This window comes from Phacochoerus africanus, chromosome 6 (genome assembly GCF_016906955.1).
Source record: "Phacochoerus africanus isolate WHEZ1 chromosome 6, ROS_Pafr_v1, whole genome shotgun sequence".
Classification (NCBI taxonomy): Eukaryota; Metazoa; Chordata; class Mammalia; order Artiodactyla; family Suidae; genus Phacochoerus; species Phacochoerus africanus.
Genome location: NC_062549.1, coordinates 104,589,488 through 104,614,905, shown reverse-complemented (window position 1 = coordinate 104,614,905; position 25,418 = coordinate 104,589,488). Strand labels below are relative to the sequence as shown.

Sequence of the window (25,418 nt, the reverse complement as noted above, 5' to 3'; positions counted from 1 at the left end):
TTCCCACTCCTGTAAAGCTCTCTATGGCCCGAGGAGTCATTCCACCTTAAGATACTGCAGAATCTTGGGGAGCCTGACACACTCAGCAACCCCAGACAACAAGCAAAACCAAACAGGTTTTATGTCTTTTGACATATCTAAAATTTCAAACCGTGTTTTCATCTCCAAACACATCACTTTCTGGCCTTTGAAAAACTAATTCAAGTTCAAAAAGTTATTTTTTTTAAAGAAAGTATACATACATTTTAAAAGTACCAAGGCAACTATCACCACTGGCAGTACTGCGACAAGCACATATCTATGCCTTGTATTATCTGGAAAAAAAGAAAGAAAGAAAGAAAGAAAGGAGTATGATTAGCTGAAGTGACCAAAACAGAGATACAGTGGGTCCCCCTTATTTGCAGATTCTGTATTTGCAATTTCCCTACTTGCTAAAATGTGTTTGTGTTCCCCAAACCAAGACTGGCAGCCCTTGCATGGTCCTGCGTGGCCCCAGGTGACAGAGTAGTGGAATCTGTGTTGCCCAACGTACAGGTTCCCAGCTGAGGTTCAAGGCCACGCTTTGCCTCCTTGTTTTGACTCTTGTACTGCAGACACGTGCCCTACTTGTGGGCTCTTTAATGGTACGTTTCACATTTTTGGGCTTCTTGTGGGCTATTTCACTGTCTACAACAGCCCCCAAGCATAGTGTGGAAATGCTGCCCAGGGTTCCCAAGTACAGGCGGGCTGTGCGTGCCTTACAGAGAAAATACGCCACTTAGATAAGCTCCGTTTAAGCATCAGTTATGGTACTGCTGGCTCTGAATTCACTGCTCATGCATCAACCAGGTATAATCAATAAAGTACCTTTTAACAGAAACATACATAAAACAAGGTCCTCGATTGATTCCTTGCCAAAAATGTGACCAGAGCCTTGCAGGAATCTAACCCTGTATTCCGCCTGGGAGCAATGGTTCAGTATTCACTAATTCTGTGTTCACAGTGACTTTGCAGAACGTAAGTATCATGAGCAAAGAGAATCAACTGTATTTCTAAATAAATTTATATGTGCAATGTTGACACATATCAAGCTCAGTGCTATTTATTAAAAACAGCAAATAGGAGTTTCTGTTGTGGCTAGTATCCATAAGGATGTGGGCTCAATCTCTGGCCTTGCTAAGTGGGTTAAGGATCTGGTGTTGCTGCGAGCTGTGGCATAGGTTGCAGATGCGGCTCACATCTGGCGTTGCTGTGGCTGTGGTGTAGGTCGGCAGCTGCAGCTCCGATTTGACCCCTAGCCTGGGAACTTCCATATGCCACAGGTACGGCCTTAAAAGAAAAATAAATAAATAAATAAATAAATAAAGGCAGCTAATAGTCTCCTAGAAGCTTTGTTTTCAGCCATCCCATACTGCCAGTGGAAGCCCAGCTTGGCACGGTGTGTTTGGTAGGGCAAGTGGCAGTGGCAGATACCCAGCCTTAGAAATTTCATCATAAGGCAGCTGACACTGTGCTAAAGGGTCCACTTACAGTCTCACTGCATCATGGAAGCAACACAGGATTAGTGCTCTAACCTCTCAATGCCTCAGTTGCCCTTGGGGGTAACTGTAAATGGAATTGTAAAAACACCTTCCGGAGCAAACGTGCGCGTTAATTGAGCCAATATACTGAAGAACAGCTACTGGCTACGCCCATTAACCCACTGAGTAGAGGCGATTGGAATCACTGCTAACGCCCTCAGGGAATCCTGCAGTTCTATTTCCAAGATGGGAACCTACCAAAATGCTCAGTGATGTGCCCCTTCCTCCCTCCAAAAACAGCGCAAAGATACTGCCATCTGACAATGTCGAAAAGCTAAAACAACTCAAGTGTCCTCAACAGAAAAGGATGGGATGTTCATTAGGCAGCCTCTAGCCACCTACTAAAAATGCAAAGGCAGACGTTCCCATCGTGGCGCAGTGGTTAAAGAATCCGACTAGGAACCATGAGGTTGCTGGTTCGATTCCTGGCCTCGCTCAGTGGGTTAAGGATCCGGCGTTGCCTTGAGCTGTGGTATAGGTTGCAGACGAGGCTCAGATCCCACGATGGTGTGGCTCTGGCGTAGGCTGGCGGGCGGCTACAGCTCCGATTGGACCCCTAGCCTGGAAACCTCCATATGCCGCAGGAGCAGCCCTAGAAAAGACAAAAAATAAAATAAAATATAAAAAAATAAAAATGCAAAGGCAGAGTACTTAAGGATGTGGTGAGATGATCACAACACATGGCTAAAGGAGAGAGTAGGGCTGCTAACAGCAAGTACAACTCGGATCAGCGAGAAGGGCAGGGTGGAGAGAGAGTGCAAATGAGTAGAGAATACGAACGTACAGCCTTTCCTGTATGAGGAACACAGGTGGGTTAGAACAAGGAGGCAGTGATCCATTGGTTTGATCGGCCCCTATATCCATTCTCCCTTTTTTAGTAAAAGAATTCAGATTCTCAGCTGGGCGTTCTGCCACTCACCTACAAGATTAGTGTCTCAGCCTTTCTTGTAGCTAGGTTTGACCACGTGACAAGTTTGGGGCCATGAGATGCAAGGAAGACTGTGTGGTAAGTAGCTAAATCTAATGCTACTTGATAGAATCCCTTCCAAAATCCTTTTTCCTGTTTTTGATGCCAGATGCTGTCGTCACTTTGGGACAGCAGGTGAAACAACAATAATACAAGTTCTTGATTGTGCTCTTCCTTCCTGAGCTGGCCATTGCGTTGATCGTTGCTCATTCTTCCTCCACGTGGCTTTGGAGACGCCACATTCTTGGGGTCTTCTGCCTGCCTCCCCAGAGTTCCTTTTCAGTCTCCTATGCTGGATCCTCTCGATGCTAAAGTCCCCAGGACGGGGTCCCAGTACCCCTCTCTCTGACAACTGCTCCCTCCACATAATCTCTTCCAGTCCCAAGACTCTGAATGACTACTTTATCTGATTATGCCCAAATTCATATCTCCAGCCCTAACCACTCACTAGAGACCTCGACGCATAGTTCCAAGTGCCTTATCTGACATCTTCACTTGAGATCTGACAACAACGTGTCCCAAACCAAACTTTATTTCCTCCATAACACCTGCTGTTCCCTGCTTTCTAGTCTCAACAAATGATAACATGTTTCATTCCATTGCCTAGGCCAGAAATCTGGGCGTCATTTGAGTATTTCTTATTAGGCAACCTTATTCTCCACGTGAACCCTTAGAAAATCCTCTTGACTCTATTTTCAAAATGTATCCTAAGCGGAATGACTTCTCCCAACTCTACTGCTCCTGCTCTAGTCCACCCTCTCTCTCTTAGACCAAGAGTTCCCAAATTAGGCACATATACCTCAGGGAGAACATAAGATGACTAACTGGGTGCAAAAAAAATCGGAAGCTCTATTTATATTTACCGCTTCTGTCATTCTTTACATTTTTTGGATTTTGTATGTTTTAAAATTGTACGAGTTGTATTTATTTTGTAGTACATTGTGGTAGAAGCATCTGTTGTTCCCCAATAACTATTTTTTTCTTTTAATTCTAGCAGCAGAACCCCTGTATTTCAACTGGGCACACGGCAAGCCAGCTAAAGATGGTGCTTCTCAGCCGCCTCAGCTTGATATGGCCATGAACTCAGGCTGGTCAAAGGGGTGTGAGTTACACATGCTACACCTGATCTTTAAGGGGGGGCAGGCTTTATTCCCCTCCTTCTCCCTTCCCCTTGCTATGAAGAAAATAAGAAAGGCAAATCCCTGTTTGACTCTAGACAGCACACTTTTAAAGCTATAAACATTTTAGTAAATATTTCCAAAAGATAAGGACTTTTTGTAAAACATAACCCTGCCATTATCACAATTAAAAAAACAACTGTGTTCAATGTGATCAAATATGCAATCACTGTTTAAATTGCTCCTCTTTTATTACTTTTCTCTGTTTGAATCAGGCCCAAATCAGGTCCATATATTGTAATTAACTGATATATTTCTTAAATCTCTTTAAACTCTAAGCCCCCCACCGCCTCTCTTTTTTCCCCCTTATAATTTATTTATTGAAGAAACCTGATCTTCAGTCCTGTAAAATTCCCCACAGTCTATATTATCATTTAACATGGTATATTTCTCACTAGCCAATTCCTGTCAATCAGTTAATTTTTTTTTGTTAATTTGATTTATTTTGAGATATACAAAGAGTCAAGGTGGTGTCATGGAAAAAAACTCCTGAAATCAGAAGACCTAAATTTCAATTCTATTTCCATTGTTTAAGTGACCTTGGAGAAGTCACTCCATCTGGCTAAACCCCCTCCCCACTCTTTTTTTTTTTTTTGGTCTTTTTTGCTATTTCTTGGGCAGCTCCCACGGCACATGGAGATTCCCAGGCTACGGGTCGAATCAGAGCTGTAGCCACCGGCCTACGCCAGAGCCACAGCAACGCAGGATCCGAGCCACGTCTGCAACCTACACCACAGCTCACGGCAACGCCGGATCATCAACCCACTGAGCAAGGGCAGGGACCGAACCCGCAACCTCATGGTTCCTAGTCGGATTCGTTAACCACTGCGCCAAGATGGGAACTCCCCCCTCCCCACTCTTAAAAGTAAATAACTCCTGTCCAGCCAGTCCAGAATGGTATGGCAGTGATGAGGAGTAAACGCAATGACTATTTGAAAGGGTTGCCAAAGAGCAGCAGGCTAGTCAGTGTGAGCTACTTTGCTTCACTGAAAAGCATTAGAAAGTCTGGGAGTTCCCTGGTGGCTCAGCAGGTTAAGGATCCAGGGTTGTCACGCTGTGGTTCAGGTTCTAGCCCTGGCATGGGAACTTCTGCATGCAGATGCACCCCCCCCCCAATAAAAAAGTATTCGAAAGTCTGGATAAAAAAAAAACCCAATACTTAAAAAGAGTATTAGAGAAACAGGATGAACTTGAGTTAGAAGGAAGCGAGTTCAACTCCTCTCACAAAAACACCAGAATTACAACTAACTGCTGACCAACCATCAACAAAATAGACTGGAAGCTATGAAAAAAAAAAAAATCCTCTGCCAAAGACAAAGAAGCCACATCAAGACAGTAGAAGAGGCACTTTCATGATGTAAACCATGCCATACCTGCTGGGTGGGCGACCCATAGACTGGAAAATAAATATATCACAGAGGCTCTCCCAGAGAGGTGAGGTTCCCCAGCCTGGGGGTCTGGCATTGGGAAGAGGAGCCCCCAGAGCATTTGGCATTGAAGGCCAGTGGGGCTATACAAGAATGAAAAGGCAGAGACAATGAGCCAGATGAAGGAACAAGACAAAACCCCAGAAGCACAGCTAAGTGAAGTGGATGGAGATATGCAACCTACATGAAAAGACTTTATGATCCAAGGCTCAGGGAAAAAAACTGGAGGCAAAGATCAATAAATTACAAGAAATGTTTAACAAAGAAAAAGAATATTTAAAGATTAAACAAGCAGAGATGAACAACACAATAGACGAAATAAAAAATTCACTAGAAGGAACAAATGGCAGAATACAGGAGGCGGAAGAATGAATAAATGAGGTGGAAGACAGACTGGTGGAAATCACTGACCTGGAACAGAACACAGAAAAAAGAATGAAATGAGGACAGTCTAAGAGAACTCCGGGACAACTTTAATCATACCAACACTCACACTATCTTAGAAAGGTACAATTTTCTAAGTCCGAACCAGGAAAAAAAAAAAATAAATGGAAAAGATGAACAGACCAATTACAAGTACAGAAATTGAAACTGTGTTTAAAAAACTTCCAAAAAACAAAAGTCTGGACCGGATGTGGCTTCACAGGAAAATTCTATCAAACACTGAAAGGGGAATTAACGCCTATCCTTCTGAAACTATTTCCAAAAATTGCAGAGGAAGAAACACTCCCAAACTCATTCTCTGAGGCCACCATCACCTTGACACCAAAACCAAAGATACCACAAAATAAAAAAGAAAGAAAATTACAGGCCAATATCACTGATGAACATAGGTGCAAAAGTACTCAACAAAATACTAGCAAACCAAATCCAACAATATATTAAAAGCATCATACACCATGATCAAGTGGGATTTATCCCAGGGATGCAAGGATTTTTTCAATATTTGCAAATCAATCAGTGTGATAAACCACATTAACACATTGAAAAATAAAAAACCATATGATCGTCTCAATAGATACAAAAAAAGCTTTTGACAAAATTCAACATTCATGATAAAAAAAAAAGAACCTCCATAAGAATGAGCATAGCGGGAACCTACCTCCACATAATAAAGGCCATATAGGACAAACTCACAGCTAACATCATTCTCAGCAGTGAAGAGCTGAAAGAATTCCCACTAAGATCAGGAACAAGACAAGGATGTCTGCTCCTGCCACTTCTAGTCAACATTGTTTGAGAAGTATGAACCACAGCAATCAGAGAAGGGAAAGAAATAAAAGAAATCCAAATTGGAAAGGGAGAAGTGAAACTATCACTGTGTGCAGGTGATACTATGCTAGAAAATCCTAAAGCCACTACCAGAAAACTGTTAGAGCTCATCAATGAATTAAGTAAAGTTGCGGGATACAAAATTAATACACAGAAATCAACAGCATTTCTATATACTAACAATGAAAGATCATAAAGAGAAATTAGGGAAACAATCCCATTTACCATTGCATCAAAAAGAATAAAATATCTAGGAATAAACTTCCTCAAGAGACAAAAGACCTGTGCTCTGAAAACTAAGATGCTGATGAAAGAAATCAAAGATGGCACAGAAAGATGGAAAGATCCACCGTGCCCTTGGATTGGAATAATCAATACTGTCAAAATGAGTATACTACCCAAGGCAATCTACAGATTCAAACAAGGGCAATCAAATTACCCAATGGCATTTTCCACAGAACTAGAACAAAAAATTTTTTAAATTTGCACAGAAACATAAAAGAGCCCAAATAGCCAAAGCAATCCTGAGAAAGAAAAATGGAATCAGGCCCCCTGACTTCAAACTATACCACAAAACTACAGTCATCAAAACAGTATGATATTGGCACAAATACAGATCATGGAACAGGACAGAAAGCTCAGAGATAAATTCGCACACCTATGGTCAACGAATCTGCAACAAAGGAGGCAAAAATATACAATGGAAAAAAGACAGTCTCTTCAATAAGTGGTGGTGGAAAAATTAGACAGCTACGTGTAAATCAATGAAACTAGAATGCTCTCTACAGAAATAAACTCAAAATGAATTAAAGTCCGAAATATAAAACCAGAGACTATAAAACTCTTTGAGGAAAGAATAGGCAGAATACGCTCTGACAATTTGTCAAAAATTATCAAAGTATACAGTAAAGTTTATTTTAAATTTGAGAAATACAACTAAAAATTTTTTTAAAAAGAGTATGCTCTGACATAAATGACAGCAGTATCTTTTCAAATCTACCTCCTAGTGTAATGAAAATAAAAACAAAAATATACCAATGGGACCGAATTCAACTTAAAAGTTTTCACATAGCAAAGGAAACCATAAAAGAAATGAAAAAACAGCCCACAGAATGGGAGAAAATATTTGCAAATATTTGCAAATGAAGCAGCTGACAAAGGATTAATTTCCAAAATACGCAAAAAACTCATGCAGTTCAATATAAAAAAAACCGAACAACCTAATCAAAAAATGGGCAGAAGATCTAGACATTTCTCCAGAGAAGACACACAGATGGCCAAGAAACACATTAAAAGATGCTCAACATTGCGATTTCCCGTCGTGGGACAGTAGCAACGAATCTGACTAGGATCCATGAGGATATAGGTTTGATTCTTGGCCTTGCTCAGTGAGCTAAGGATCCGGTGTTGCCATGAGCTGTGGTGTAGGTTGCAGATGCAGCTCACATCTGGCATTTCTGTGGCTGTGGCTGTGGCTGGCAGCCGAGGCTCTGATTTGACCCCTAGCCTGGGAACCTCCATATGCCATGGGTGCAGCCCTAAAAAGACAAAAAAAAAAAAAAAAGAAAGATGCTCCAACATCACTAATTATTAGAGAAATGCAAATCAAAACTACTATGATGAACCACCTTACAACAGCCAGAACAGCCATCCTCAAAAAGTCTACAAACCATAAATGCTAGAGAGGGTATGGAGAAAAGGGAAGCCCCCTACACTGCTAGTGAGAGTGTAAATTGGCACAACCACTATGAAAAATAGTATGGAGGTTCCTCAAAAAACGAAAAATAGAACAATCATATGATCCAGCACACCCACTCTTGAGCATCTGTCCGGAGCAAAACATAATGTGAAAAGATAAATGCACCCCAGTGTTCACCGCAGCACTAGTTACAACGGCCAAGACATGGAAGCAACCCAAACGTCCATCCACAGAGGAGTGGATAAAGCAGATGTGGTACGCATAGACAATGGAATTTTGGCCATAAAAAAGAATGAAATAATGCCATTTACAGCAACATGGATAGACCTAGAGATTATCAGATTAAGTGAAGTTAGACAGTGAGAGACAAACTTTATACGATATCACGTATATATGGAATCTTAAAAAAAAAAATGATACAAATGAACTTAATTGCAGAAGAGAGACAGACTCACAGACTTTGAAAACAATCTTATGGTGACCAAAGGGGCAGGATGGGGGGAGGATGGACTGGGGGTTTGGGACTGGCATGTGCTCACTGGGGTATATGGAATGGATGGTCAACAGGGAACTGCTCTATAGCACAGGGAACTCTACCCAATAGTCTGTGATAATCTATGTAGGAAAAGAATCTGAAAAAGAATGAATGTGTGTATCTGTATAGCGGAATCATTTGTTGTACTGCAAAAGTGACCACATTAGAAATCAACTACACTTCAACAAAACCTGAAAAAAAATGGGGAAAAAAAAAAAAAAGTGAGAGCCAGTATTTAACCATTACTCCTTCATGGATTCGTATCTGGTGGGATGTGTGCAACTCCACAGAAAAGTATGCAAAAACCATCCAAGGAAAAAAAGAAGCCCTAGATTTATTGTTGAAAAGAACCATTACGATGATTAAGTTGAAGAGTTCCCATGGTGGCACAGTGGAAACGAATCCAACTAGGAACCATGAGGTTGTGGGTTCGACCCCCTCGCTCAGTGGGGTAAGGATCCGGGGTTGCTGTGAGCTGTGGTGTAGGTTGCAGACGCGGCTCAGATCTGGCATGGCTGTGGCTGTGGTGTAAGCCAGCAACTGTAGCTCCGATTGGACCCCTCGCCTGGGAACCTCCATATGCCACAAGTGTGGCCCTAAAAAGAAAAAAAGAAAAATTATTAAATTAAGGCCCAGACTTGCAGGATTTATATGACATAAGAACTGTTTAAGCATATTTCTCAAACTTTCAAAATCTACAATGCAATGTGAACTATGGGTTTGAAAAGGTAAGAGAAAGACGAATCATCATTTTTTAATAACAAAAAGGGGTTGTTTTCAAATTAATAACACTTATTCTGTATAAGTGAAAGGGATGCTCTTGTGGTCTTCTTTGCTCAAGGTATCAACAGGGAAGAGCATCTTACCTGGGCATTCTGTTCGAAGGGCAAAAGTTAGATGAAAACCATGCGAGGACAAAATGCTTAAAAATCCTAAAATATTCCATATAATTCCACAGAGGATTTTATCCAGAAATTATTCCCTTCAAGCATGTTGACTGTTGGAACACCTGAAGCTTTTCAAGATTTCAACTTCCTTGTTCATTCGGTAAAGAGCCAACCTCTTTCTCCTTCCAGGTATGTGGTTTTGTGCATCACACACATGTCAAAGCCAAAAACACACTGGTTTTGCTTCTTGTTACCACTATGAAGCAACACGTCCCGGCACGCAAATTGCATTTCCATACTGTATGCCTTGGGTATTACGACAACCCGAGAAGTGGAATTAATGAAAGAATATTTGCTCCAAGCTTAATAACTGTCATTGACTTTGCAGCTATTTTTTATTTATTTTTTTTTATTTCTTTATTTTTGTGTCTTTTTAGGGCCATACCTGCTGCATATGGAGGGTCCCAGGCTAGGGGCTGAATTGGAGCTGTAGCTGCTGGCCTACACCACAGGCACAGCAACACAGGATCCGAGCCACATCTGTGACCTACACCACAGCTCACACCAATGCTGGATCCTCAACCCACTGAGCGGGGCCAGGGATCGAATCTGCGTCCTCATGGATGCCAGTCAGATTTGCTTCTGCTGAGCCACGACGGAAACTCTTAGAGCTGTTTTTTAAATCTTCTTGGCAATTGTGTGACTTGTACAAGTGCTCTGAGTGACACGTCTGTGCGGTTTAGTCTCTTCTCTGTTTTTAGGGACCCAATCTATCAGTTTTGAATCAGAAGCCATTTTGTACTTTTTCTAGAAAGATTTGTTTGTCTTACCCAAGAAGTCACACTGCTTCGTCTGAAAATGATATCATGACCTGAAGGGCTTTACATCCTTATCTGAAAACTTTTTTAAAGTATCGTATGTGGGAGACTTAGGGAGAATGGCTTCAGGCTCCAATAAAATTCAAGGATCTTGTGTTCGTTTGTTGAAGGACCCCATTCAAAGGATGTGACTGTAAATTGACCGGAGAATTGGACCCAGGAGATGGGGCTGGACACCCCCTCCTGTGCTTGGACTGCATGCTCCACAGGGGTCTCACCTTGGGAACCGTTTTCAAAGAGGCAGCCTAGAGAGACCTTAGGACAGATGAGACCATCTGGACAGTGACTGTGACTGAACCCATGAAGTCCTCTACACAATTCTGAGATGTGGCAGGCAGGGACAGAGATCTGCTCCTCTGTGGCCCCCACGACAAGTCTCTTAGGTAAGCTCCCTTGCTGATGAAAACTGCCACCTCCTAATCTGGAATGGCCTGCCTCTTTGTCCAGGCTCTCCCTGCCCTCCACGTAGGGGGGCCAATTTACAAACCAACATCGTTCTATTTACTAACTGCCCTTTTCTATTTCAGTTGCTTGTTTAGAAAATCACCCTATCCCAGCACAACGGGACTCATATTCTCTATCAACCCTAGAATCCGGTTCACTCTTTACAACTGTGATATTATCCCAAAATCCAGTATTTGCTATTTTTATCTCTTAGGCTTTAAGGAGCCCCTTTCAAATGACTGATCCTTCTGTTGGTCAACTGGGGGTATCGTATAGAAAATAGATACCAAGGGTTATAAGTCACAAATATACCCAAGACGTAAGCAACATAAAAAGACCATAGCTGAGACAGGCTGTCATGCTGTTCGCCTAGTGTTAGCCTTGACAAGTGTATCAGGGGCACTTTCTTGTTGCACATGGGGGACCGTGACGGCCACAATGGTTATGAAGAACGTTCAGAAGCAGTATTGTGAATAATTAAGAGGCTGGGCTCTGAAGTCAGATGGCCTGATTTCAAAACTAGACTCTACCATTCCCTGGCTATTGACCTTGGACAAGCAACTTAAACTTCCAAGTACATCTTGGTTTCTCCCCATAAAATAAAGATCATTACTAGATTACTGGGGCCGGGGAGGGGGGGGGAATGGAATTAATTAGTATATGTAACAGCATGGCGCCTGACACAGCAGGTACCAAACGTGGTTAGCTTTCTATCTCTCATGGAATGTCTGTGAAAACCGTAATTCATTTCACCTTGCAGATTTGTGAAGTGTCTGTCAGCCACGACATCTGTGGTCTGAAATTCACAAACCATCCTTGGCCCGTGAGCCCCACTCGTTGATCAGATCTCTACGACGACACGCTGAACTTAGTCGCTTACTTACCAGTGGGGGCGCAGGATGACAAAGAGGTTGATGCTGAACTTTTGAATAACGGATTGCTAATGATGCACTGGACGTCCTGTGAAAAATCAGATTCTTTGGTAATATACATTTCAGATGGTCCTAAGCCAGCTTGACACGATACTGTTGGAGGGCAATTCCAAGAGTACTGTATGAGGTCCATGTGCCTCAAGGAAGGTTCCAAGATCAGGCATCGGACGCTAATATTCCCCTCGGTCGACTCGCAATATAGTTCTGGCTCTGGAAGAGGCTCTGGAAAAGAACAAGTAATAGAGAAGAGTACGACTTAGACTCCGCATCTGCGAATTCACAAAGAGCTTCCAACTCCCTTAGAAGCTTGAAAAGACCAGCTAGCTCCTTGGGCACTAAAGGGAGAGAATCCCTTCTCTTTCTGGTTCCGATCTGTCTCCTCAAGTTCAGTCTAGACACAGGCCCCAAACCCCTTCTCCTTAATTTCGAAACTCTAAAAAGACCTAAAAGCCAAAAGACTTTTCACGGGAATTCGCTATCACGTCTTACTAAAAATATTCACATGCTGGAGATTGGATGCTCCCCATAATTACATGGCGTGCACACAGGGGAAATATTCACCGCCTTTCCAAAATCTGAACAAGCCTTCATTCCAAAAGATACCTGACTGAAAGGATTTGGCCAAAGGTACTGAGGAGCTGTACCGCAGGTGGGCCTGACTCAGAGGTAGAGGAGGGTGTGGCATGCGCCACATCCCTGCCGGTATAAGGGTCTCACCCCCAGGTTTCTTCTAGAAGCACCTCCTACTGGCTAAGGCTGCTGGACCTGTAAGGATGGGTAAGATACCCACATGACATAACACGCCACCACTGCCCTCAAAAACCTCAGTGGTAATTAGCGTGCCCCTTTAGTCACTGGTTTATTTTATTTATTTATTTCTTTATCTATCTATTTTTGTCTTTTTAAGGCCACACCCATAAGGAGGTTCCCAGGCTAGGGGTCAAAAAGGAGCTGCAGCCACTGGCCTACAGCACAGCCACAGCCAACACCAGATCCAAGCCGCATCTGCAACCTACACCACAGCTCATGGCAATGCTGGATCCTTAACCCACTGAGCAAGGCCAGGGATCGAAAGTGCATCCTCATGGATACTAGTCAGATTCATTTCCGCTGAGCCACGTCGGGAACTCCCCATTGGTTTACTTATTCATTCATATACCTTCCTGCATCTCTCCTGGCTGCCAAAAACTAACCACAAGAGATTTGAGAAAACAAGTAGAAATATATGAAATATGCAAAATTTGGCCATCGTAGTAGCATTTGGACAATAAGACATCAATACATTGCAAAGTGAATTAAAATTCCCCACGATGATGTGATACCATGCTGTCATTTAAAATATTTTCTGGAGTTCCCATCGTGGCTCAGTGGTTAAGGAATCTGACTAGGAACCATGAGGTTGCAGGTTTGATCCCTGGCCTTGCTCAGTGGGTTAAGGATCTGGCTTTGCCATGAGCTGTGGTGTAGGTTGCAGACACGGCTCGGATCTGGTGTTGCTGTGGTTCTGACATGGGCCGGCAGCTGCAGCTCTGATTCGACCCCTAGCCTGGGAAACTCCATATGCTGTGGGAACTGCCCAAGAAATGGCAAAAAAGACAAAATAAATAAATAAATAAGAAAATATTTTCTAAGGCGAAGGAACACCTATGCATCAATTAATCAGCTGAAAAATAAAAGAGTTCAACTCATCTTACCCCCATCTCCTCCTGGATTCTTCCCAGCTCTGTTAAATAACACACCCAGCCTGCCTTGTCAGATACATGAGTCACACACAACTTCCCTTTCTGCTTAGGGCCTCCTCAGTTTTGGATTTAATCTAGCTCACGCAATTCCTTACAGGCTGCCTTAAAGAGTTTTCTTTGTTAAAAGAACTCAGACATACACACACACACACGTGTATTCACTGCAGACCACCTGCTATCACTAAGCAGAGGGTCAGGTGGTGAGTTGTGGAAGAAGGCAGGTGCTGGTAAAGCTTGGGTTCAAGGGGAAAGGGACAGGGACAGTAAAGGGACACTTGGGAGGCTCAGAAGCCATGCTCTGTGATTTGACCAACAACAGGTCCTGGGCAGGAATGACAGCTGAACCCAGTGGTCCAGCAGCAACTCGGAGCCTCTTCGAGTGAGCACTTCGGAAACCCAGTCTACTGGAAAACCACGGGTAATCCTAGCCACTCACTCAAAATCGCATCTCTTCTCAGCCTTCCAAGAAAGGGAATTCAGACATTGCTATGATATGGGCGAACCCTGAAGACATTATGCTGAGTGAAATAAGCCGGTCACGGAAGAACAGATCTTGTATGATTCCACTGCTATGAGGTTCTTAGGGTAACCGCATTCTCAGAGACAGAGAATAGAACGTGCTTGCCAGGGAAGGGGGTTGGGGGACGAGAAGTTAATGTTTAACTGTACTGAGTTTCACTTTGGAAGATGAAAAGTTCACCCATTCTGTCACAGATTCTAGTTTATTTATTTATTTATTTTATTTTTTGTCTTTTTGCCATTTCTTGGGCCGCTCCTGCAGCATATGGAGGTTCCCAGGCTAGGGGTCGAATCGGAGCTGTAGCCACCGGCCTACGCCAGAGCCACAGCAACGCGGGATCCAAGCCGCCTCTGCAAATTACACCACAGCTCACGGCAACGCCGGATCTTTAACCCACTGAGCAAGGCCAGAGATCGAACCTGCAACCTCAGGGTTCCTAGTCAGATTCATTAACCACAGAGCCGAGACAGGAACTCCTCTAGTTTATTGATCTAGTTCAGCCAATGTCCCACTGCCCACGGGACTTAATGCAGCTATAATCGACCAAATATTAGTTACATTTGTGCCTTAAACAAATGGCAAGAAAGGCACCTACTTCATCCCCAAGGCAACTCAATCAATTTATAATTAATGAACTCACTACTCCGTAAGAAATGAGAATTTCTTACACAAATCTGATGACTTCGGTGTATTTCCATAAACGTTAATAAAAAGTCACGTGCCAGTCCAGACTATGTAAGGACAGAGCAGTTCATTCTATTACCTGAGCATTACCAGTCTCCATGGAATAAAGGTTAGAAGAACTATTACATGTTGACGGGGGAAATTTTAAGGGGACTTTGAGGGAAGGAGGAAAGCCAGATGTTCACTTCTTCTGAGGATACAGAGGCTCTGAACTTAGGAGCCGCCAGGAAATCCCCCTGCCTAAAATATCCTTTCTGCAAGGGTCTGGTGTCTCCGGAAGATGGCCAAATCTTATTATTTCAGTTTTAACATACCCTCATGGAAATGTGACTTCCTCATTTCTTAAAAAAAAGGTATGACTAATCATTTTGACATTTAAATATGTATTTTTATAACCCAAATCTAAATCTAATTGACTCTTTCTTGGAAATATCTTCTGATTCTTTCCTTTCCAAACATCTACTACCAACACCTCCGTCTACCTGGGTGATCACAGTAGCTTCCAACCTGGCGGCTCCTCTTTCTAACCCACTACGAATACCTTCCATCTGATACACCTTTCAAAAATATCAAGGCACATCAAGGCACTTCTCGGCTCTGGTATCAGATATAGTGGCTCCCCAGTGCTACAAGCTCAAACCCAGATTCCCAAACTAGAACCTGAAGTCCCACATTTAATACGCCCAGCATCACTCTCTGCTCCTGATGCAAACTCACCTCCCCTATACTGTGCTCCCTGCAGGCCTTTGCTGAGCTTCCTAAGGATGACCCAGTTGGTGTAACTACCAAAATCAAGCACCTCTAAGTTACCATGGAATTTTTTTTTTTTTTTTTTTTTTGCTTTTTAGGGCCGCACCCATAGCATATGGAAGTTCCCAGGTTAGGGGTCAAATCGGAGCTATGGCTGCTGGCCTACGCCATAGCCACAGCAACACAGGGTCTGAGCTGAGTCTGTGACCTACACCGCAGCTCACAGCAACACCAGAACCTTAACCCACTGAACGAGGCCAGGGATCGAACCCATATCCTCATGGATACGTCGGATTCATTTCCCCTGCGTCACAATAACAACTACCTACCATGGAATTTTTATGTCAAGTTACTTTTAAACATTTCATCAAGTTTAAAAAAGAGGAACTTAAATGTTTGATCTCAGTTTTACAAACTCTAAAAGGGGCTTTTAAAATGCATTCTATTTCTTATTTTATTTTATTTTATTGATTGATTTAATTTCTGCTGTACGGCCATGTGATTCAGCCATAATATACCCATATCCATTCCCACATAAGTGTCACATAACATTGAGTAGATCTCCCTGTGCTTTCCAGCAGGCCCCCCTTAACCATCCATTCCATTGACAAAAGTGTGTAAAGTGCATTCTCTTCTAATTTAAATTCTGAATCAATCTTTTTGTTTGCTTGCCTTACAAACTGCCAGATCCCCAACTTGCAGGTTTTAAAGATTCTGCTTCTTCAAAGGCATCGAGTGGTTCCTTTAACAGGATGCTTACACACCTTAACAAGCTTCACTTGTCTAAAAGGTTCATCACCTCCCGAACACACCAGCCATCCAGTCCCAGAGCCCCCGCCCCTGTCAGTTGTGTGCCCCGCCTCCCCAAACACCCAGTTCAGGGGCTTCCACATCTGCTGAGTGCCTATCACCTGTTCAAGTGCTTTTCCGGGCTCTGGGGCAGCCACGGTGAGTAAGAGAGAAATTTTCTCTTCCTCCCAAAGTCTGTAGTACTGGGTACTCGAACTGATGCGCGATAGCTGTTCATCCAGCTGGTCACCACATTATCCTGTTCCACTGAGACCACCTCAAATGGGACATGGGGAGCTCAGACTCCAACTGCTCTATCAGACTCGGCCTCTTCCCCATCCCCTGAAAACTATCTCACACACGTTGCCACCAGGTGGATCTTCCTAAAATACCCTTTAACACAGAGGAAGTGGGCCTTGCGCTACCCCACCTTCTAGGACAAAACAAGTGAAACTGTAACCCAGCAGAGGGGAGAGATGGGCACAGGCTGAGTTGCGCATGCCGGGCGGCAGCGCAGAAAGACAGCATTACTAGGACATCTTCGAATAGCAGGGAGTGTCCACGGAGGCTGGACCTCAAACAGCCTCGTGGGCCTCTGTACAGATCTGAGCTTTAGCTCAGAATGGGATGGGGCCCCTGGAAAGTTCTAAGCAGATGAGTGACCTGATCTGGCTTCTGTGTTTAAAATTAAAGTGTAGGGGGCAAAGGTGGAAGCTGGGAGCCCAGTGAGGTTCCTGTAATCCTCTGGATGAGGATGAAGCAGTCCTGGATCAGCGCCAGAGGAAGTGATGCGAGGCAGTCAGATTCTGGTGATATTTTGAAAGTAGAACCAACAAAATTTTCTGGTGGAGTGAATAGGGTGTTTGAGAGAAACAGAAGGGTCATGGAAGACATGGAGGTTTCCGCCTAAGCAATTGCAAGGATGGAGCTGCTGCGAACCAAGAAAGGAAACATTCTGGAGGGAACAGGTTTTAAGGGAAAGATCATGAGCTCACTTCTAGACATGTGACATTTGAGAGGCCAATGAGCTATCTGAGCGGAGACAAAGCAGGCAGAGAAACACATAAGGAGCTCCGTGGAGGTCTGGGCTTGAGCTCTAAATCAGTGCGTTATCAACACTGAGTGATATTTACTGACATGTGATGAGCCCACCCATCTGGGTATGCATACAAGGCAGAGAAGGGAAGAGGTCCAAGATGTAAGGCTTAAGGCTTGAAGTCACTAACGTCAAGAGCTTGGTGGATGGAAGAGGATGAGGGAACCAGCAAAGGAAACTGAGAAGGAGCAGTTAGTGAGCTAAAGGGAAACTGGAGAGGGAGGTGTCTGGGATGCTAGCTGAAGGCAGTGTTTCACCCAGGGCGGAGTGATTAGCTGTGACAAAAGCTGCTGAGTGGCCGAGAAAGATTCGGATGCAGAACGGGTCATGGGACTTATCCATGAGGAGATCACGAAGAGTTTGGGTCCAGCAGGGGGGATGAAAGCCTGTTTGTAGTGGGTTAAAAGTGAGTAGGAGAGAGGGGTTCTAAAGAGCACATGTAGACAGCTCTTCAAGTAGATTCTCTACAAACTAAAGGCAGAAAGTGGGTGGTAGCCGGAAGAACAGAGGGGCCAGGAGAGGGCTCGCAATGACGGTACAGATTATCGCATACGTGTACGCTGATGGGAACGAGCATCAGCTTGTGGAGGAAATGACAGAGGGTGGGTAGAACTATAGAAGTGACATCCCTGAGCACACTGAAAGGAGGTGGGATCCAGGGCACACGTGGAGGCTTTGGCTCCAGGTGAGAGAGAACTCAGCGAGTTAAGCACAAGAACTTCTGAATCAGAACCGGAGAGAACAGTCTACAACAGGTAGGCGCAGGACAGGTGTGGAGGTGCGCTGGTGGTGAGAGCTGGGAGGAATCTCTTCTTCTGGCTTCTTTTCCTCGGTGCAACAAGAAGCCAGGCCTCCAGCGGAGGAGTGGGGAAGGAGCTGTTTTAGGTTTGAAGAGAGGAGAGGTAACTGCTGGGAGTGGGTGAGTGAACACACCAGGAACATGTCGGATTTAGCTGCAGTAAGGGATGAGAAACGTATTAAAGTGCGGGGCTCTGGGAGGTGGCGTGCTTTTCTGCAGCTACAAGTGTGTGAGCACAGACCCCTGGCTTGAGCCTGGCTGGACTGGTCTCATCCAATCAAAGCTCAATCACTGCGCATGAGCAATCAGGAAAGGAGCAAGGAAGCTAAACGGAATGAGCCCAGGGAGTGAGCAGGGCACTGGGGCTGCGGAAGGGGGGCAGGGAGGACGCGGGGCGGGGACACTGTCAGAGTCCACAGAGTCCACAGTGCTGAGCAAGAGAGCTTTCAAGCAAAGGAGGTGGGACGCCTGATACCGAGATGATGGAGACACTATACTCACTGGTAATGGCAAGTTCTAGGTCATACCCATAAGGGGAGATAAGAAAGAGTGGGGGACAAGATCACTACAGGAGAGGAGCGCAAGGACTGAGAAGTCAGGGTATTAGAAAGGCCTTTTTTTTTTTTTTGCTTTTTAGGGCTGTACCCATGGCATATGGAGGTTCCCAGGCTAGGGGTACAATTGGAGCTACAGCTGCCAGCCTACACCACAGCTACAGCAACTTGGGATCCGAGCAGCGTCTGCGACCTACACCACAGCTCACGGCAGCGCCAGATCCTTAACCTCCTGAGCGAGGCCAGGGATCAAACCCTCAACCTCATGGTTCCTAGTCGAATTCATTTCCACTGCGCCACAATGGGAACTCCTAGAAAGGGCTTTTATTTAAACATTATGATCACCAAGAATTACAACAGCAGGAAAATCAGAAACAGAAAAAGAACCAGGTCCTAAAATGATCGAGAAATACTGGGGTGAGGTTCACAGCAGGACTATTCACAACAGCCAAGACATGGACACAGCCTAAGTGTCCATCAGCAGATGACTAGATAAAGAAGATGTGGTGTATATACACAATGGAATACTACTCAGCTATGAAAAGTGAGGAATTCCTGCCATTTAGGACAACATAGGCCTTGAAGACATTATGTAAAGTAAAATAAGTCAGACTGAGAATGACAAATACTATATGAGCTCCCTTATATATGGGATCTAAAAAGGAAAAAAACAAACTCAGGAGTTCTCTGAGGGTTAAGGATCACAGCTGGTTAAGGATCCAGCATTGTCACCACGGTGGCTCGGGTCACTGCTATGGCCTGCATTCGACCCCTAATCTGGGAACTTCCATATGCCATGGGCATAGGGAAAAAAAGTACACACACACACATATATATAAAGAGATCAGACTTGTGGTTACCAGAGGCAAAGGGTGGGGGGAAGGGAATTTGGAGGAAAGTGGTCCAAAGGCACAAACTTCCAGTTATAAAACATATAAAACAGACAAGTACTAAGAATACAACATACGATGTGATACTAGAGCAGACGCTACTGTATAGTGTGCAGATAAGGTGCTGAGAGAGAAGATACTAAGAGTTCTCATCATAGGAAGAAACTTTTTTTCCTTTTTTTCTTTTCTTCTTTCTTTTCTTTTTCTTTTTTTTTTTTTCCTGTCTTTTTAGGGCCACACCCACAGCATATGGAGGTACCCAGGCTAGGGTTGAATTGGAGCTGCAGCCGCTGGCCTACCCCACAGCCATGAAGGATCCAAGCCACATCTGTGACCTACACCACAGCTCTCGGCAACACAGGATCCCCAACCCACTGAACTGAGCAAGGCCAGGGATCGAACCCGTGTCTTCCCAACCCACGTCCTCGTGGATGCTAGTCGGGTTTGTTAATCACTGAGCCATAACAGGAACTCCCTTTCTTTTCTTTTTTAAGACTTCTCTATAAGAAGATGGATGTTACCTGAATCTACTGTGATCATCATTTCACAATACTTGTAAATCAAACCACCAAGATGTAGGTTTTAAACTTCCTCACTGATAGATGTCAATTATTTTTCAGTAAAACTGAGAAAGAGAGAAACACTGGGGTGGACCCATCAGCCTCTGGACGCCTGCAACAAGGAACGAGCTTTAGAGATGAAGGAAGGAGAATAACCTGGAAGCATCTGGGAGAAGAAGCACAGAGGAACGGGGCTCCTATCTCCAGGTCCAGTTTAAAGTGACAGAGGAGGGGAAAAAGCCCCACCTCCTGTGAGGGCTGCAGGGGGAAGCAGCCATGCCAATTTACAGAGCACCAACTAGCCCTGGAGTTCTGAGGTCACCACTGCCACGACATCCCTCTCTGGAACATTCCCAGCAAGACAAGTGATGCTGCTGCCAGCAGCTCTGCCCAACTTGTGCTGTTCTCCCGACCTCAGTCACATCCCCTCCTCACCCCGAAGATGTCAAGGCAACTGGAAGTGGCTCCTGGGTACCAGCAAGAGAGGCAATCCCCCGCCCAGTGATAACCAATTCTTCTCTTTCGCATGAACCATTCATTTGTATCAGTCTCTTAAAAAGGCTTGGAAATTTGCCATTTGAACAAATGCATTTATGGCATATACTCACCAACCACCTTGAGGATGAGCTTGCTGCTGTTTTTGACACTGGGCGATTCAATTTGATAGTCACCTTCATCTTCGACGGCCAGGTTGTAGATGGTGAGGTCGCCCGACCCAGTGTTTAAGTGAACCCTATCTACAAAAGGCGGGAAAGCTTTGACATTGTATTGCTCTTCCCATTCAACAGCTTTATCTTTTCCCTTCTTCCATATGATTTCCTGAAAGGTTTGAGAGCTTGAGGCATATAAAGTTACATTCTTGTGCAGGGCTCCATATATTACTTGGGAATCACAGGGGATGAAATCTAGGAGGAAAAAAGAAATTGGTTAGGAAAAATAACATGACTTTATCAAAAAGAGAAAACTATCTTCCGGGAATGCCCGTTGTGGTGCAGTGGAAATGAATTTGACTAGGAACCATAAGGTTGAGGGTTCGATCCCTGGCCTCATTCAGTGGGCTGAGGATCTGGCGTTGCAGTGAGCTGTGATATGAGTTGCAGATGCGGCTCGGATCCGCAGTTGCTGTGGCTGTGGCATAAGCTGGCAGCTGTAGTTCTGATTCAACCCCTAGCCTGGGAACCTTCATGTGCCAAGGGTGTGGCCCTAAAAAGACAAAAAAAGAAAAAAAAGAAAACTCTTCCAAGATGCCCTTTGGGGGAAGAAAAATATTAAATTTAGTGGTAAAAGTTATTCATCAGTTAAGTTTGGTACCAGGTTGATACACTGCTGACAAAAAGTACTGGAAGTAGAGCATTCTTGACCCTGGAGAGTTTATTCTTTAATAGGAAATTGGAACTCACATAAATCCAAGAAACAGATTCAACATTTATGGAGCAGCAACTACATGCCAGGTCCTGTGTGCAACGCTGGGAATGTGGCTGCAGCCAAGGCAGGTATGGCCCCAGGTCCTTAAGGGAGAAGGCACTGCACAGGCAAGCAGAGCCACCCAGGCCATTCCTAGGAAATCACAGCTGAAACAGACAGGAATGCAAATCCCCAGAGGTTAAGAGGAGACTGCGAGCTGCCGGCCGGGGAAGGAGAGATGATCATACAGGTGGAGGAAATGGAGTCTTCAAGAAGCCAGGCCCTGGATCAGGAAGGCGCTTGGGGTGTTGGAGAAATAAAAGCAGTTCCAAAAGGCTGGAAGGAAGAGAGCAAGGGAGGAATGGGTGGGGAATGAGGCTGGAGAGGCAGGTGGGGGCCAGATCCCAGGGTCTGGGAGTGAGGGGCTGGGCCGAGTCAGGTGGGCTATGCTAAGGGTTTGGAATTTATCCCAGTGGCAAGGGAAAGCCACAGAAAGGTTTTAAACAGAAGCCTGGCATGACAGTATTTGTTTCAGTAGGTTGACTTTGCCCGCAGGGTGGACACGGGTTGAAGGGGCAAGCGTGGAGGCAAACAAACAAACAAAAAACCAAAACCAGCACAGAGGTCAGTGCGGTGGCAGTGAAAGAGTGATGGACCAGGAGACCAGACCAGGATGCTGGCGGTGGGCACGGACAAGTGGACATTGGGAAAGAACCCTGGAAAGAGAAATGAACAGGATGTAGTGATGGGATGAGCAAGTTAATGGCGACGGTTAGGCCTCTTGGCTGACGGTGCCATGAATTGAAATCAGAATGACTGAGAAAGAAGTCGGGGGTAGGAGGAAGATGAAGCTCTCAAGGATTGTGCAGTGGCCTGTTGGAGCCAACTGTCAGCACCCCCATTCCATGGAGTCGGCTTGACAGCTTGAAATCCACCACAGTGGGAGTATTTACAGCAAAGAAACTGACTAATGCCTCACATCAGAGCCCCCTGCCTCCTCCACACGAATCTGGTTGTTAAACATTTACTGCAATAAGATTGCGATATTCTTGATAACCCAAAAATGGGCTTAAACGCATCTTGCTCCAGACTCCACACTCTTGTTAAGAGAGGAGAGCAGCTGTTAAGGGAAAGACATTAAAGATAAATTAAAACTTGATTGAAGCTTTTGCCTGGTAGCCATCAGGATAATTGGAAGAGCATGAGAAAAATCAAAAACATTAGACCAATTGCAGGCGATTGTGTCAGGTAATTTCAATAAGAAGCAAAAAAAAAAGAGGTCCCGTGGTGGCACAGTGGAAACGAATCTGACTAGGAACCATGAGGTTGAGGGTTCGATCCCTGGCCTCGCTCAGTGGGTTAAGGATCCGGCGTTGCTGTGAGCTGTGGTGTAGGTCGAAGATGCGGCTTGGATCCGGTGTTGCTGTGGCTCTGGCGTAGGCCGGTGCAACAGCTCCAATTGGACCCCTAGCCTGGCAACTGCCACATGCAGCGGGTGTGGCCCTAAAAAGACAAAAAAGGACAAAATAATAATAATAATAATAAAGAAGCAAATACAACCCATTTGGCTATTTGCAAGGATGTTTAGGACACAGGTGCCTTAATTAAGGGAAACTGTCCTCCATGGACCCGCATCCTTCCCTCCATCCACTGCTTTCCTGACCATGCACTGTTTCTCCACTCAACCAAGCCCCTGAAAAGGCATGAAAAGGATTTGAGGGGTGAGAGTCTATCCACACACCATAGTGGAGGCTTCAGATGTCTTGTAAGTGAATAAATGAATGGACAGAGGAGAGTGGGTAGCGGGTTTGAGGAAGAGAAGGGGTCTGAGTGGAACGGCCCCTGCAGGGCTGCATAAAGCTGGCTTCTGTCTTTCCCAGAGTGGGGTTGGGGCCAGGCGCGGGGGTGTGTGTGTGATGTTTCCTGGGCTTGGGAACAGGAAGAAGAAAAGTCAGGAATGGGGCTAATGGTGGAAAGGGGGAACCCAGTTGAGAAAAAAAACAAAAACAAAAATCAATAGTCATTTTGAACTGGAAGAAACTCCAACAATTAGTCAAATGACCCCCGTTTCACAAATGAAGTAACGAGGCATCAAGAAAAACTACGGAAAATGTTGCTGAATGCCTACCCTCTGCCAGGTCCATGATCCCGTACTCTTGTGTCCTTTCTAATTCCTCTCCAGAGCCCTGTGCAGGGCTGTTGCTAACCCCATTTCACAGATGAAAAAACAGGCTCCGGGAGACAGAGCAATTGCTCAGTGTCATTCAGCAGGTTTCTGGCAGCTGAGGGACCAGAACAGATCAGACTCCACCAAAGAAAGCCCTCCCTCCCAGACCCTGGGATCTGGCCCCTGCCTGCCTCTCCAGCCCCGTTCCCCGCTTGCTCTCTGCATCCCAGCCCTTTGGAACTGCTTTTGGTTCCTCCAACACGCCCAGCGCCTTCCTGGAGGTTCCGCTTCCTCTACCTGCGGGATCCTCTCCTCCCGCTCCTTACCCAGCCATCAGCTGACTGATGGACGCTAAGGATAAGTGGCCTGGAAGCCATCCAAATAGAGCGGGCTGTCCAGTCACCTGCTGGGTCCACAGGACTGGCGCTCGCAGGAGCAGATTCAGATTCGGGAAGAATCACATCCGTAGAGGCTATGGCTATCATTCCCTTCCTAAAGGCTATTCTGCTGCACTTGTGAGACTGATCCTAAAGTAAGTTCCTGATAGGATCATTCCCAATGAGGAGAGCGAGTTTTTTCCCAAGGCCACACACTCTGAACCAGCGACTCAGCGAAGAATGAATGAGCAAACAGCTGCTAAGGAAAGGCGCCCGCAGTGAGCTGGCTGCTCTGCTGAGAGCAGTGAGTGGTCAGAGGGCCCCCAGCGATGCTACCTTACCATGCCAGGGGGCAGAATGGAGAGGGCCCAGACTTTCAAGCCGCACAGGCCCAGCGTGAGTGATCAAAAGCGCCTGCCACAATAGGTCTCCTCGGCTGCAAAATGGAAATCATCAGGCCTACCACCAAAGACGGGAGGTTCGAATAAGATTGAGTCTGTACACAAAGGCTGAGATGAAGCAGGCTTTCAACGAGGTTTTCTCTCTTTTCCCTCCAGTGATTCAGGCCACCATCAAGGCGTGCACTGCAGGTGACCCTGGCTGTGTGAACATGGGGCATGGAGTGAGTTTTGCTGTTTAAAAGCGGAGAGAGAAAGAAGGAGGGGGAAGCGTGATTGCCTAAAGGGATAGTCTCTGCAGACGGAATGTTTAAACTATTGGCATTTTGTTTTGAAGAAGACTGAATGCTCTTTTCATTTTAAAGATGTGAGGGTAGGAGTTCCCGTCGTGGCTCAGTGGTTAACGGATCCGACTAGGAACCATGAGGTTGCGGGTTCGGTCCCTGCCCTTGCTCAGTGGGTTAAGGATCCGGCGTTGCCGTGAGCTGTGGTGCAGATTGCAGACGCGGCTCGGATCCCGCGTTGCTGTCTGTGGCTCTGGCGTAGGCCGGTGGCTACAGCTCCAATTTGACCCCTAGTCTGGGAACCTCCATATGCCGCAGGAGTGGCCCAAGAAACGGCAAAAAGACAAAAAAAAAAAAAAAGATGTGAGGGTACCTAATACATATATGTAAAGTGATCATTTCCAATTTCAAAGACTCTTGCAGTGACCTCACAAAACATCGTCATTACACCCAGGCTTGATAGTTCTTCTCAGAGGGCTTGAAGTCCAAAGTGGAACTCAAACATTTTGCAGACAAAGTGACCCGATTTTTGAGGTAGAAAATACAGTCACCATAAACGATCGGATTAATGATTTGGGACCCCTTCACACACCCCCAGAAACAAATTCCTCCGCACATTTTTACTT

The 25,418-nt window shown here is 45.1% G+C and overlaps 1 protein-coding gene across 1 annotated transcript in view; it reads right to left on the bottom strand.

Moving 5' to 3' along the window:
- CD58 (CD58 molecule) overlaps positions 1-25,418 on the bottom strand; it is a 53,293-nt gene that overhangs the window by 8,727 nt on the left and 19,148 nt on the right. The window contains exons 2-4 of the mRNA XM_047784918.1: positions 20,771-21,067; positions 11,731-12,000; positions 243-314 (exon numbers count right to left, since the gene is read on the bottom strand). Coding sequence (XP_047640874.1) covers positions 243-314; positions 11,731-12,000; positions 20,771-21,067 — 639 coding nt within the window. The remainder of the gene's footprint in view (positions 1-242; positions 315-11,730; positions 12,001-20,770; positions 21,068-25,418) is intronic.